The following is a 12,515-nucleotide window of genomic DNA, read 5'->3' as shown; positions in this document are numbered from 1 at the left end:
CCAAGCACTGTGCTAAGCGCTGGGACAGATACAAGATAATCAGGTTGCCCCCCGTGGGGCTCACTGTCCTCATCCCCATTTTACAGATGAGGGAACTGAGGCACAGAGAAGAAGAAAGAAGAAGAAACAAGAAGAAGAAGAAAAGAAGAATGATGATAATAATAATAATGGTATTTGTTAAGCACTTACTATGTGCCAAGCACTGTGCTAAGCGCTGGGACAGATACAAGATAATCAGGTTGCCCCCCCTGGGGCTCACTGTCTTCATCCCCATTTTACAGATGAGGGAACTGAGGCACAGAGAATAATAATAATAATATAATAATAGCATTTGTTAAGTGCTTACTATGTGCCAAGCACTGTTTTAAGCGCTGGGGCAGATACAGAATAATCAGGTTGCCCCACGTGGGGCTCACAGTCTTCATCCCCATTTGACAGATGAGGTCACTGAGGCACAGAGAATAATAATGATGGCATTTGTTAAGTGCTTACTGTGTGCCAAGCACTGTTCTAAGAACTGGGGCAGATAGAAGATAATCGGGTTGCCCCACGTGGGGCTCACTGTCTTCATCCCCATTTTACTGAGGAGGGAACTGAGGCACAGAGAATAATAATAATAATGATGATGATGGCATTTGTTAAGCGCTTACTATGTGCCAAGCACTGTTCTAAGCACGGGGGCAGATACAAGATAATCGGGTTGTCTCATGGGGGGCTCACAGTCTTCATCCCCATTTTACAGAGGAGGGAACTGAGGCACAGAGAATAATAATAATACTTACTATGTGCCAAGCATTGTTCTAAGTCCTGGGGCAGATACAAGATAATCAGGTTGTCCCACGTGGGGCTCACCACAGTCTTCATCCCCATTTTACAGATGAGGGAACTGAGGCACAGAAAATAATAATAATAATAATGATGGCATTTGTTAAGCGCTTACTATGTGCCAAGCACTGTTCTAAGCGCTGGGGCGGATACAAGATAATCAGGTTGTCCCACGTGGGGCTCACCAGTCTTCATCCCCATTTTACAGATGAGGGAACTGAGGCACAGAAAATAATAATAATAATGATGGCATTTGTTAAGCGCTTACTATGTGCCAAGCACTGTTCTAAGCACTGGGGCGGATACAGGATAATCGGGTTGCCCCATGTGGAGCTCACAGTCTTCATCCCCATTTTACAGATGAGGGAACTGAGGCACAGAGAATAATAATAGACTGTGAGCCCGCTGTTGGGTAGGGACCGTTTCTCTATGTTGCCAACTTGTACTTCCCAAGCGCTTAGTACAGTGCCCTGCACACAGTAAGCGCTCAATAAATATGATTGAATGAATAATAATAATAATAATAATAATAATGGCATTTGTTAGGCGCTTTCCATGTGCCAAGCACTGTTCTAAGCGCTGGGGGTGGGGATACAAGATAATCAGGTTGCCCCACGTGGGGCTCACAGTCTTAATCCCCATTTTACAGAGGAGGGAACTGAGGCCCAGGGAAGTGAAGAGACTTGCCCGAGGTCACACAGCAGAGGAGTGGAAGAGGCGGAATTAGAACCCACGACCTCTGGCCCCCAAGCCCGTGTTCTTGCCACTAGGCCATGCCGCTTCCATTTATAACAACCATTCATAATCATTCATTCAGTCGTATTTATTGAGCGCTCACCGTGTGCAGGGCACTGTACTAAGCGCTTCATTCACAATCGCAGCCATTCATAATCCCCATCATAATGCAGTTAAGAACGCACCGTAAGAGCCCAGGCCTGGGTTCCAGAGGGACCTGGGTTCTAATCCTCGCTCCTCCACTCGTCTGCGGGGTGACCTTGGTCAAGTCACTTCGCTTCTCTGGGCCTCAGTGACCTCATCTGGACAATGGGGATAAAGACGGTGAACCTCATGCGGGACAAGGACTGGGTTCAGTCCGATTATGCTGTCTCCACCGCGGCGCTCAGAACAGTGCCTGGCATATAGTACGCGCTTTACCACCACCAGCACGTACCGTATACGCCAGGCACTGTTCTAAGCACTGGGGTAGACGCCGGCTAATCAGGTCCCAACACGGGACTCGTAGCTTATTTTATTTTTTAATGGTATTTGTTAAAGCGCTTACTATGTGTCAGCCGCCGTTCTGAGCGCTGGGATGGGGGCAAGTTAATCAGTCCGGGCCCAATCCCCTTCCACGTACGGTTCACAGTCAAGTAGGAGTGACAAGTCAAGCACGAGAAGCAGCGTGGCTCAGTGGAAAGAGCCCGGGCTTTGGAGTCCGAGGTCGTGGGTTCAAATCCCGGCTCCGCCGACTGTCAGCTGTGGGGCTTTGGGCAAGTCGCTTCACTTCTCTGGGCCTCAGGGACCTCATCTGGAAAATGGGGATGAAGACTGTGAGCCCCCCGGGGGACAAACTGATCACCTTGTAACCTCCCCCGGCGCTTAGAATGGTGCTTTGCACATAGTAAGCACTTAATAAATGCTATCATTATTATTATTATTATTACTATGGGTTCAAATCCCGGCTCCGCCGATTGTCAGCTGTGGGACTTTGGGCAAGTCGCTTCACTTCTCTGGGCCTCGGTTCCCTCATCTGTAAAATGGGGATGAAGACTGTGAGCCCCCCGGGGGATAACCTGATCACCTTGTAACCTCCCAGGCACTTAGAGCGGTGCTTTACACATAGTAAGCGCTTAATAAATGCCATTATTATTATTATTATTATTGTTATTATGGGTTCAAATCCCGGCTCCGCCGATTGTCAGCTGTGGGACTTTGGGCAAGCACTTCTCTGGGCCTCGGTTCCCTCATCTGTAAAATGGGGATGAAGACTGTGAGCCCCCCGGGGGACAACCTGATCACCTTGTAACCTCCCCAGCGCTTAGAACAGTGCTTTCCACATAGTAAGTGCTTAATGCCATTATTATTATTATTATTATTACTATTATGGGTTTAAATCCTGGCTCCGCCGATTGTCAGCTGTGGGACTTTGAGCAAGTCGCTTCACTTCTCTGGGCCTCGGTTCCCTCATCTGTCAGATGGGGATGAAGACTGTGAGCCCCCCGGGATCCCCTTGTAACCTCCCCGGCACTTAGCACGGTGCTTTGCACATAGTAGGCGCTTAATAAATGCCATTAAAAAAAGAAAAGTAGGGAACAGGTATCGAATCTTTTAGACTGTGAGCCCACTGTTGGGTAGGGACTGTCTCCATATGTTGCCAACTTGGACTTCCCAAGCGCTTAGTCCAGTGCTCTGCACACAGTAAGGGCTCAATAAATACGATTGATTGATTGATTGAATTCCAGTTTGGCGGGGGGGTGGGGGGGACTGAGGCCCAGAGAAGGAAAACGACTCGTCCAGGGTCCCACGACGGGGGTGTGGCAGGGTTGGGATTAGAATCCAGGGCCTCTGACACCCGGGCCCATGTTCTTTCCACAAGGCCGGGCTGCTCCCCGTCCTCAGCTCCAGCCCTTCCCGTTCCCAGTGTCACCTCCCCCAGCACCCCCAGGTCCGAGCAGAACCCCGAACCCGGTTTCCCACGACTGGTTTGAACCTGCCACTCCGCAGCCTCACCCTGGGCAGGGAGGAGAGGGCGGTTTGGAGGAGAAGCCGTTCGGTACTCACCGGGGGCCTCCCCTTACCTGGTTAATAATAATAATAATAATAATGACATTTAAGTGCTTACTATCAATCAATCAATCAATCGTATTTATTGAGCGCTTACTGTGTGCAGAGCACTGGACTAAGTGCTTGGGAAGTACAAGTTGGCAACATATAGAGACGGTCCCTACCCAACAGTGGGCTCACAGTCTAAAAGGGGGCTTACTACGTGCAAAGCACTGTTCTAAGCACTGGGAAGGGTACAAGGTGATCAGATTGTCCCACAGGGGGCTCACAGTCTTCATCCCCATTTTCCAGATGAGGGAACTGAGGCCCAGAGAAGTGTCTTGCCCAAAGTCCCACAGCTGACAAGTGGCGGAGCCGGGATTTGAACTCATAATAATAATAGTAATGTTGGTATTTGTTAAGCGCTTACTATGTGCCAAGCACTGTTCTAAGCGCTGGGGAGGGTACAAGGTGATCAGGTTGTCCCACGGGGGGCTTACAGTCTTCATCCCCATTTTCCAGATGAGGGAACTGAGGCCCAGAGAAGTGACTTGCCCAAAGTCCCACAGCTGACAAGTGGCGGAGCCGGGATTTGAACTCATAATAATACTAATAATAATGTTGGTATTTGTTAAGCGCTTACTATGTTCCAAGCACTGTTCTAAGCGCTGGGGAGGGTACAAGGTGATCAGGTTGTCCCACAGGGGCTCACAGTCTTCATCCCCATTTTCCAGATGAGGGAACTGAGGCCCAGAGAAGTGTCTTGCCCAAAGTCCCACAGCTGACAAGTGGCGGAGCCAGGATTTGAACTCATAATAATAATAGTAATGTTGGTATTTGTTAAGCGCTTACTATGTGCCAAGCACTGTTCTAAGCGCTGGGGAGGGTACAAGGTGATCAGGTTGTCCCACAGGGGGCTCACAGTCTTCATCCCCATTTTCCAGATGAGGGAACTGAGGCCCAGAGAAGTGTCTTGCCCAAAGTCCCACAGCTGACAAGTGGCAGAGCTGGGATTTGAACTCATAAAAATAATAATAATAATAATAATGTTGGTATTTGTTAAGCGCTTACTATGTGCAAAGCACTGTTCTAAGCGCTGGGGAGGATACAAGGTGATCAGGTTGTCCCACAGGGGCACTCACAGTCTTCATCCCCATTTTCCAGATGAGGGAACTGAGGCTTCGGGAGCCCCATGAAACCCGGTGCCGCCTTCCTAGTGGGCACGCCTCGCTCGCGAGGCCTCGGGCGGATCCGCCAGCCAGAGAGCGGCCCTGTGTGGCTCACCGGAAAGAGCCCGGGCTTTGGAGTCAGAGGTCATGGGTTCAAATCCCGGCTCCCCACTTGTCAGCTGGGTGACTCTGGGCAAGTCACTTCGCTTCTCTGGGCCTCAGTTCCCTCACCTGGAAAATGGGGATGAAGACTGCGAGCCCCCCGTGGGACAACCTGATCACTCTGTAAGCTCCCCAGCGCTTCGAGCAGTGCTCTGCACGTAATAATAAGCGCTCAGCGTGGCTCAGTGGAAAGAGCCCGGGCTTTGGAGTCAGAGGTCATGAGTTCAAACCCCCGGCTCCGCCAACTGTCAGCTGTGGGACTTTGGGCAAATCACTTAACCTCTCTGGGCCTCAAGTTATCTCATCTGGAAAATGAGGATTAAAACTGTGAGCCCCCCGTGGGACAACCTGATCACGCTGTAACCTCCCCGGCGCTCAGAACAGTGCTCTGCACATAGTAAGCGCTTAATAAATGCCATCATCATCATTATTATTATTATGATGATGATTACTCTGCCCGGGCAACCAGGAAGGCCAAAATGCACGCATGTGCCCGCACATCCCTCCTGCCCGCGCCCGCCTCGGGGAACCGCCCGGTTGGAAGAGTTTGAGCTGTAGGAGACGGCCAGGGCGTCAAGATACCCCCGGCCGGACCCCTCCCGGGGGAATCCCTCCCGGGGCGGGGGTCTCCGCTCCGATACCTGCTGCGGGTCCGGATCGCCGCTCAGCCGCCGCCTCCTCGCTGGGGGGTCCGAGCCCCGCGACGTCCGTGGGGTCGTCCGACGGAGGAAGCCCGGGGCTCGCCGGCCCCCGCCGCCGCCGGCCCGGCCGGGAAGGACCGGCGGCCTTGTCCGAGAAAGCGAGTCGGCTGCACGGGGGACGTAAATTAGAGTCCCGGCTAGGGGTGCGTTCTCGCTCTCTTCTTTATTAAACGCGCGGTCAGCTCCAGGGTCAAACACGCGTCGGGCCCGTGGCGGGTGGACGGGACTCGCGAGTCACCGGGGCCGCGGCGCCGACACGGGCCGTCGGACGTCTGACCGCCCCGGTCCCCGTCCCGGATGTTTCGAGACGATACATACATATATATTTGTGTCTCGCGTGAAAAAGCGAAACGCACAAGTGCTCCGGTCCCCGTCCCGCCCCCGTCCCCCCCGCCCCGGGCCCCGGCTCCCGGACGCTGCGGCTCGGGCCCCTCGGCCCTTCCTCGCCGGCCTCGGCCGCCCGGTCGGCAGCGCCCAGGAAATAGAAAGTCAAAAATATACAAATCTTTTGTTGTTATTATAATAAGGTTTTCTCGTGGGTGTGAATGAAATTACCGAGGACCAGGAAGTTGGGGGGGGTGGGGGTGGAGAAAACGAAATAGACGACGAGGACGACGACGACGACGACGACCGGAAAAAAAAAAAAAAATAAAAACCATCGGGGGGAATTTACAGCGATTATTGAATCTTCAGAGTTCGAAAACTGGTCACTTCACAGAAAGACGGCAGGACGGTGGAACGTTCGCTTCTAAAAAGTGATACTGTAGTGGAGAGTCTTCTAGGAAAAATAAAACAGCTTTTTAGTAACCGGCCCGCTGGTGGAGACAGCCTCCCGTGGAATAAATTAGCAGAAAAATGGAAAAAAAAAAAAAAAGAGAAGTCTTATAACTGTTCGCTGTTACAGACGTAATCCACCAGGTCAGTCACTCTCAGCAGCTCGTCCTCGTCCTCCTCGGGGCCCGTGGGCTCGGGCCCGCCGCCCGCGGCGCCGGGGGCCGGGCTGGCGCCGGCCGGGCCGCCCTTGAGGGTGGGGGGCTTCTCGCCGGCCTTGCCCCCCATCAAGTTCTCCATGGCCTTGCCGGGGCTCTGTCCGTTGGTGGCGGGCAGGTCCACCAGGCTGTAGTCCAACGGGCTCTCCACCTTGCCCACGTTCTCAAAGTCCTCGTCCTCGTCGCTCTCTATCCGGTAGGGCCTCTTGGGGCTGCCGGGCCGCGCGGCGGGGGCCGCGGCCGCCGCGGGCTTACGGTCCGGGCCGGGCCGCCCCGTCGCCGCCCCGTCGCCGCCCGCCGCCTCCTCGGCGCCGTCCTCCTCGTCCGTCTCGATCCGGTGCAGCCGCTTGCGGACGGGCCTGCCCTCCCCGGCCGCTCGCGCCGCGGCCGCCGCCGCCGCCGCCTCCTCCACCCCGTCCTCGTCCTCCTCGTCGTCGTCGTCGTCGTCGCCGTCCGAGGAGCCCCCCAGGCTGCGGCCCCGCTTGCGGACGGCCCCGCCGGCCCGGTCCGCGGGCTCGTCCGATTCCGAGTCCTTGGCCGCGAAGCTCTCTGCGACGGGGGGGAGCGGGCCGGGGCCGTGAGGGCCGGGGCGGGCCGGCCCGCGGCCCCCGGGGGTCCCCCCCGCCTGCACCCTCCCGGCCCCGCGGCCCTCACCCTGGCTGTCGGAGCTGGAGAGGCGGCGCCGGGGTCCGCGCCGCCGCTGGTCGCGGTAGCGGAGGCTCCTGTGCGAGGCGTCGCTCTCCGAGTCCTCCCTGTAGTTGACCGGGCGCTTCTGGTTCCTCCGCGACCGCCGGCGCTGGGTCTCCAGGCAGTCCTCGCTGGACTCGCTGCAGTCGCTGTCTGCCGGGCGGGGGGTGCGGGGGGGGGGGCGCGGCGGGCCGCGGCACGGGACCCCGGGTCAGGCGGCCGGCCGGCTCGGGGGGAGACGCGGGCCCCCGGGCGGAGCGGGCGAGCCCCCCGCCCCGGCGCCCGGACGCCCCTCCCCGCCGCCGGCCCTCCTTACCGGACTCGCGGCTGCCGTTCTCCTCCGACTCCTCGTCCTCGTCGTCGTCCGAGTACCTCTTCTGGACGGACCTCCTGCGCAGGCGCCGGCTCTGCCGCATGGGCCGGGGCCGGGGCCGCCGGCGGCCGCACGGCTCCGCGTCGCTGTCCTCGTTGGACGGCGGCTCCTCTTCGCTCTCGTCCGCGTTCTCCTCCGACGCCACGAACTCGTCCTGGGACCTGGCGGGCGGCGGGGCCGGTCAAGCCGGGCCGGAGGGGGCCGCGGTGGCCAGGAGTCAAGTAGTGGGGAGGGAGGGTCCCTTGCCCGCCGGGGCCAGAGGGACCGGCACCGCCTTCCCGGGAACGGCCGGGATCCGCGGGAAAGGTTTGGGAGAGGATTCTGGGAACGCGGCTGGACGCTTCTACCGCCGACCTCTTCTGATGCGCGGACCGCCGGCCGGACTGACCTCCTCCCGCATGCGGGGTGCTCTACTCGGCTCCTCCTGCCTGCAGGACGCTATACTGAGCTCCTCCTGCCCGCAGAGTGCCCTATTCAACTCCTACCACTAACGGCTCCGGACCGAGCCGCTCCTCATAATCATAACAATACTAACGAGGGTCTTCGTTAAGCGCTTACCACTTACCATTCTGAGCCCCGGGAGAACTACAAGCTGACCAGGCTGTCCCCCTTGGGGCTCACAGTCTCGATCCCCATTTTACAGATGAGGCCACTGAGGCCCAGAGAAGCAGAGCGGCTTGCCCCAGGTCACGCAGCAGACGAGTGGCGGGGCCGGGATTAGAACCCACGTCCTCTGACTCCCAAGCCCGGGGTCTTGCCGCTAAGCCACGACGCTGCTTCCGCTCCTGCGTGCACAGTGGCGTACTGAGCACCTACTGGGTGGAGGATGCTGCCCGGGGCTTGTCGTAGATGTGAATGTGAGATCCTCGCCCGGAGGAAAGAAGGGTTGCCGGGCGGCGACAGGTGTGGCCGACAGCCCCGGGGAGTGGGGGCGGGCAGGGAGGGGGAGCGGGAGGGACCCCCCCCCCCGCCGGCAACCCACCCGTCGCTGATCTTGAACTCGTCCTCGCTCTCCTCCTCGTCCAGATTGCTGTCGCTGTCCAGGTCGTTCAGCCTCCGCCGCTTCTTCCGCCGGACCGCGGCCGCCCTCTGGGGCCGCTTGCTCTCCTTGCGCTCCTCCTCCAGGATGGTGGCCATGTCCTTGCCCCGGAGGCCGGTGATGTTGGCCATGTCCTTGCCCCTGCCGGCCCCTGGGCCCGGGAGAGGCGCGCGCGGACACGGCCCGGTCAGTCCGGCGGCCGCCCCCCGCGGGAGCTCGCTCGCCGCCCGCTCCTCCACCGCGGCCTGCGGGGTCCCCGTCCTCCAGTGGGCCCGAGGGGCTCGGGCCGGGCCTCCGGGTGAGAGACCCCGCCCCGGCCGCCTCTCCGCAGAAAACGGTCCCGGCGGAGCGGGGCCGGGCGAGGCCGCGGGAGTCTAGGCCGTAACGCGGCAGGACGCGCTCGGGACAAGGCCCCGCACGCCCGGCAGCGAGGCGGGGCTCCCGATCTGGGCTCCGGGAGAGATTCACACCCAGCCCCGGCGGGAGACCCGTGCGCACGTGCGAGTCGGCGCCCGACGGCCACCCACCTCCGCCGTCCGCCTCCTTGATGTCGTCTTCTATTGCTTCGTCGATGGCTTCGTCGAACTCATCGAACCTGCAACGGTCGCGGGACGGTGACGTCGGCCCCGCCGGCGTGGCCGATGCCACCCGGGACCGCTCCCCCCGTGCCTGGCCCGGAGCAGTGGCCAGTCGCCCCCCGGGGAGAGCCGAGCCGCCCGGGGGCCCGGGGCGGCGCAAGGGCGGACCCTCCCGGCTCCATTCCTGGCCACCACCGCCCGAATGTGGGTCCGGCAGTGAGCGTGTGGGGGCTCTGAGACTGGAAGATGCTGGGGGAAACCCACCGGTCGGCGGGGACCGGGAGGGACCGCAGCCGCTTCCGAGGCCACACCGCCCACCAGCCCTGGCAAGGCGGCACCGTGGCCTCCGACGGGGCCCCGCCACGCAGAGAAATCCCCGCGACCCTCGCCACGTGCTCCCCGACGGCGGATGCCGAGGGGAAGGAAACACCACATTTCCCAAGAGGGAAAGGAGCGGACTCAGGGCCTTTCCTGGTAACCCCAGTGCTTAGTGCACAGGGAGCGCTTAACCGACATTATTATTATTATTATTATTAGCGTTGTTGTCGTTATCAAAGGTTGATCTGGGGGAAGCCGGCCCGTAGTTGCCCCGGAAGGGCATGGCCAGGCCTGGCTCTCCCTCCAAAACCCCGCTCGGGTGAGGCTGGCGTGAATAGAGGATGGGCCTGAGAGTCAGAAGGACCTGGGTTTTAATCCCGGCTCCGCCTCTTGTCTGCTGTGTGACCTTGGGCAAGTCACTTCACTTCTCTGGGCCTCAGTTCCCTCATCTGTAAAATGGGGATTAAGACTGGGAGCCCCAGGTGGGAGAGGGACTGTGTCCAACCCCATTTGCTTGTATCCACCCCAGCGCTCAGTGCGGAGCTTGACACACAATAAGCGCTGAACAAATACCACAAATATTATCCTTATTATTATTGATTCCAGGGACTCCTGGATACCGCTCCTCATTGTCACGGCCGATCGGCTAAGCGAACTCGAGGGCAGGTGGGCCAGAGAAGCGGGGCCCGGCGGCCAGTCCGTATCCGTGTTTCTGCTCGCGGTCATCGGGGAGCCGCCCTTCCCGAGGACGCCGCGCTACGTAGCAGCTAGCAATCGGCAAGTAATGGCCACGCGGAAGCGTCTCTCAGCCCCCGGGGCGAGGGAAGCGCTGCTGATCCGCCCCTCGCCCAGGATCCTTTGGCCCGGTCTGACGGGCGGCCTCAGGAGCGGCACCTCCAAGAAGGACCGAGAACCAACGCCGGCCCGAGGTGGAGACCCCTCCTCAAAACTTCTGCCCCCCACACCAAACCCTTGGAAAAAACAATGCTCTTTCAGCGTTTGTTGATGCCAACCGGAGGGGGCTTCCAAACGGGGTGGGGCGTCTTTGGGAGACACGGGGTGCGGAGGCTGGCCAGAGGGGAGAGACGAGGGAGGATGGGGTGGGAGAGATGAGGGAAGGAGAGGGGAGAGAAGAGGGACTGGGGAAAGGAAGGCGGCAGTACAGAGAGGGGAGCCGGGATGGGGAGGGAAGGGGGTGCTCTGAGATACAGGGATGGCACGGCACAGATGGTCTTGCCAACCCCTGCCCGGTGTAAGACGCGGGCCCGGCGGCGGGGAGGGCCGACTTGGGGCCGCGGCCTCGTCCCAAAGCGTCCTTAACCGCCCGCAGACCGCTGGCTCGGCTGTCCCACCTGTAGCTGATACATTTCCGCGTCCTCGTCGACCTCCGCTCGAGCAGGCTGGCTTTCGATTTTTTGGAATCTTTCTTCTTCTCCTCTTGGTCTTCGTGAAATTCCGGCTCCTGTTTGAATGATCCGATGCCGGTTGCCGGATTCCCCGACGGCTTTTCCTCCCTCCGGACGTTCCCGAGTTCACCCTACACGGCGCGCCGCCGCCCAGGGCGCCACCCACCCGACTCTCCGGTCCCCAGCGGCCCCTGTAGCGCTTGGGAAAGACCGACGCGACAGAGGCCATCCCTGCCCTTAAGGAGCTCTCGGTCCGGCCGGAGAGGCAGACGGTGAAAGAAATTAGACGTACGGAGGACGCCTCCGTCACGGATGCCGAACAGAAGGGGAGGGTCAGCAAACCTTGGTTTCAATCAAGGTTGGCTGATGGATGGATCGTTTCTGAGGACTCTGAGCCTTTTGGGCAGTGGTGAGTAGGCTAATAGTGCTAGGAGCCAGAGCAGGAGAACCAGCAGCAGCCGGAGGGGACTATGTACTGAGTGCCGCCTACTGCGGCCGGTGAGCGGTACTAAGCGCCCGGGGAGCACAAAACGAAGATGGAGAACATTCCCTCCCTTGAAGAGGATACACTGAAACGGGGGAGGCGGTCGGAGGAGTCGGCGCGGACGGAGCGGGGCATCCCCGTCCCCACCGGTGCCAGCGCTTCCCTGGAGCGGGGGGCCACGCGGGAGGACCCTCTCACCTGTGGGGGGATGATGTTTTCGATGCTGATCCCCACGTACACCAAACGTTCTTTCCTTGAAAGGGAAAAGCACAGGCGGTCACGCTCGCTCGGAAACACCAACCCCTGCCTGCCGGCCGGCCGGCTCAGCCAGGGCATGGCGCTCCCCCGGGCCGCCACCCCCGACTCAGGGCCCCGAGGGGCACCTTCGCTCAGCGCGCTCCTTCTTCTTCAAGGCTACGTCCAGGTCTTGCAGCTGCTCCTCCAGCTTCTCGCACAGCAGTTTCTGCGGGGGCAAGGCAGGGAGCGCGGTCAGCCACCCCCGGAGCCCTCCCCGTCGGCCCGGGGACGGAGCGGGCGGCTCAGGGCGGTGCGTGCGGACTGGCCGGGACACCGGGCACGCTGGCGGCGGTGGCAGCACGCTGCTGGGGGATGGGGGGAGCACGTCCCGCCGGGGACGGGGACCAGAGCCGCGACACGGGCCGTGCCGAGCGGTCTCCCTGCCCGTCTCCCACCTCCCGCCAGGCCGGGATGGACGTCCGAGCGGCTTACGGCCCCGAGGGGCCAGGTGAGAAAAAGCTGTTTTCCCGGGGACCGGGCCAGGGGCTGCCCGAGAGATGGAAAAATCTTAAGAGTCTCCAGCCGGGAACTTCATTACTGAAAATAAACCGGCTGGATTTGGAGCTGTGGGGGGTGACCCTGCCGGTCCGGACCCCCTCTCCCCGGCACCTGGGACACGTGTCCCTTTCCGTAGGGTCCCCGGGGGAGGGCAAACCCATCACGAGAGAGGCGGGCCCCGCCTGGGGCCGGGCGGAGGAGATGGTGTGTCCCCGTTGCTCCGGGA

The 12,515-nt window shown here is 60.0% G+C and overlaps 1 protein-coding gene across 1 annotated transcript in view; it reads right to left on the bottom strand.

Annotated features, from left to right (window-relative positions):
- Nucleotides 1-6,068: 6,068 nt before the first annotated feature.
- The window catches only part of RSF1 (remodeling and spacing factor 1), a 34,439-nt gene continuing 27,992 nt past the window's right edge, over nt 6,069-12,515 (bottom strand). The window contains exons 11-18 of the mRNA XM_038761680.1: nt 11,878-11,957; nt 11,693-11,747; nt 10,957-11,066; nt 9,236-9,303; nt 8,652-8,859; nt 7,613-7,830; nt 7,264-7,449; nt 6,069-7,158 (exon numbers count right to left, since the gene is read on the bottom strand). Coding sequence (XP_038617608.1) covers nt 6,503-7,158; nt 7,264-7,449; nt 7,613-7,830; nt 8,652-8,859; nt 9,236-9,303; nt 10,957-11,066; nt 11,693-11,747; nt 11,878-11,957 — 1,581 coding nt within the window. The 3' untranslated portion in view covers nt 6,069-6,502. The remainder of the gene's footprint in view (nt 7,159-7,263; nt 7,450-7,612; nt 7,831-8,651; nt 8,860-9,235; nt 9,304-10,956; nt 11,067-11,692; nt 11,748-11,877; nt 11,958-12,515) is intronic.

This window comes from Tachyglossus aculeatus, chromosome 20 (assembly GCF_015852505.1).
Source record: "Tachyglossus aculeatus isolate mTacAcu1 chromosome 20, mTacAcu1.pri, whole genome shotgun sequence".
NCBI classification, from domain to species: Eukaryota; Metazoa; Chordata; class Mammalia; order Monotremata; family Tachyglossidae; genus Tachyglossus; species Tachyglossus aculeatus.
Note: the sequence above shows the minus strand (reverse complement) of the source record. Positions and strands in the feature narration are given on the sequence as shown.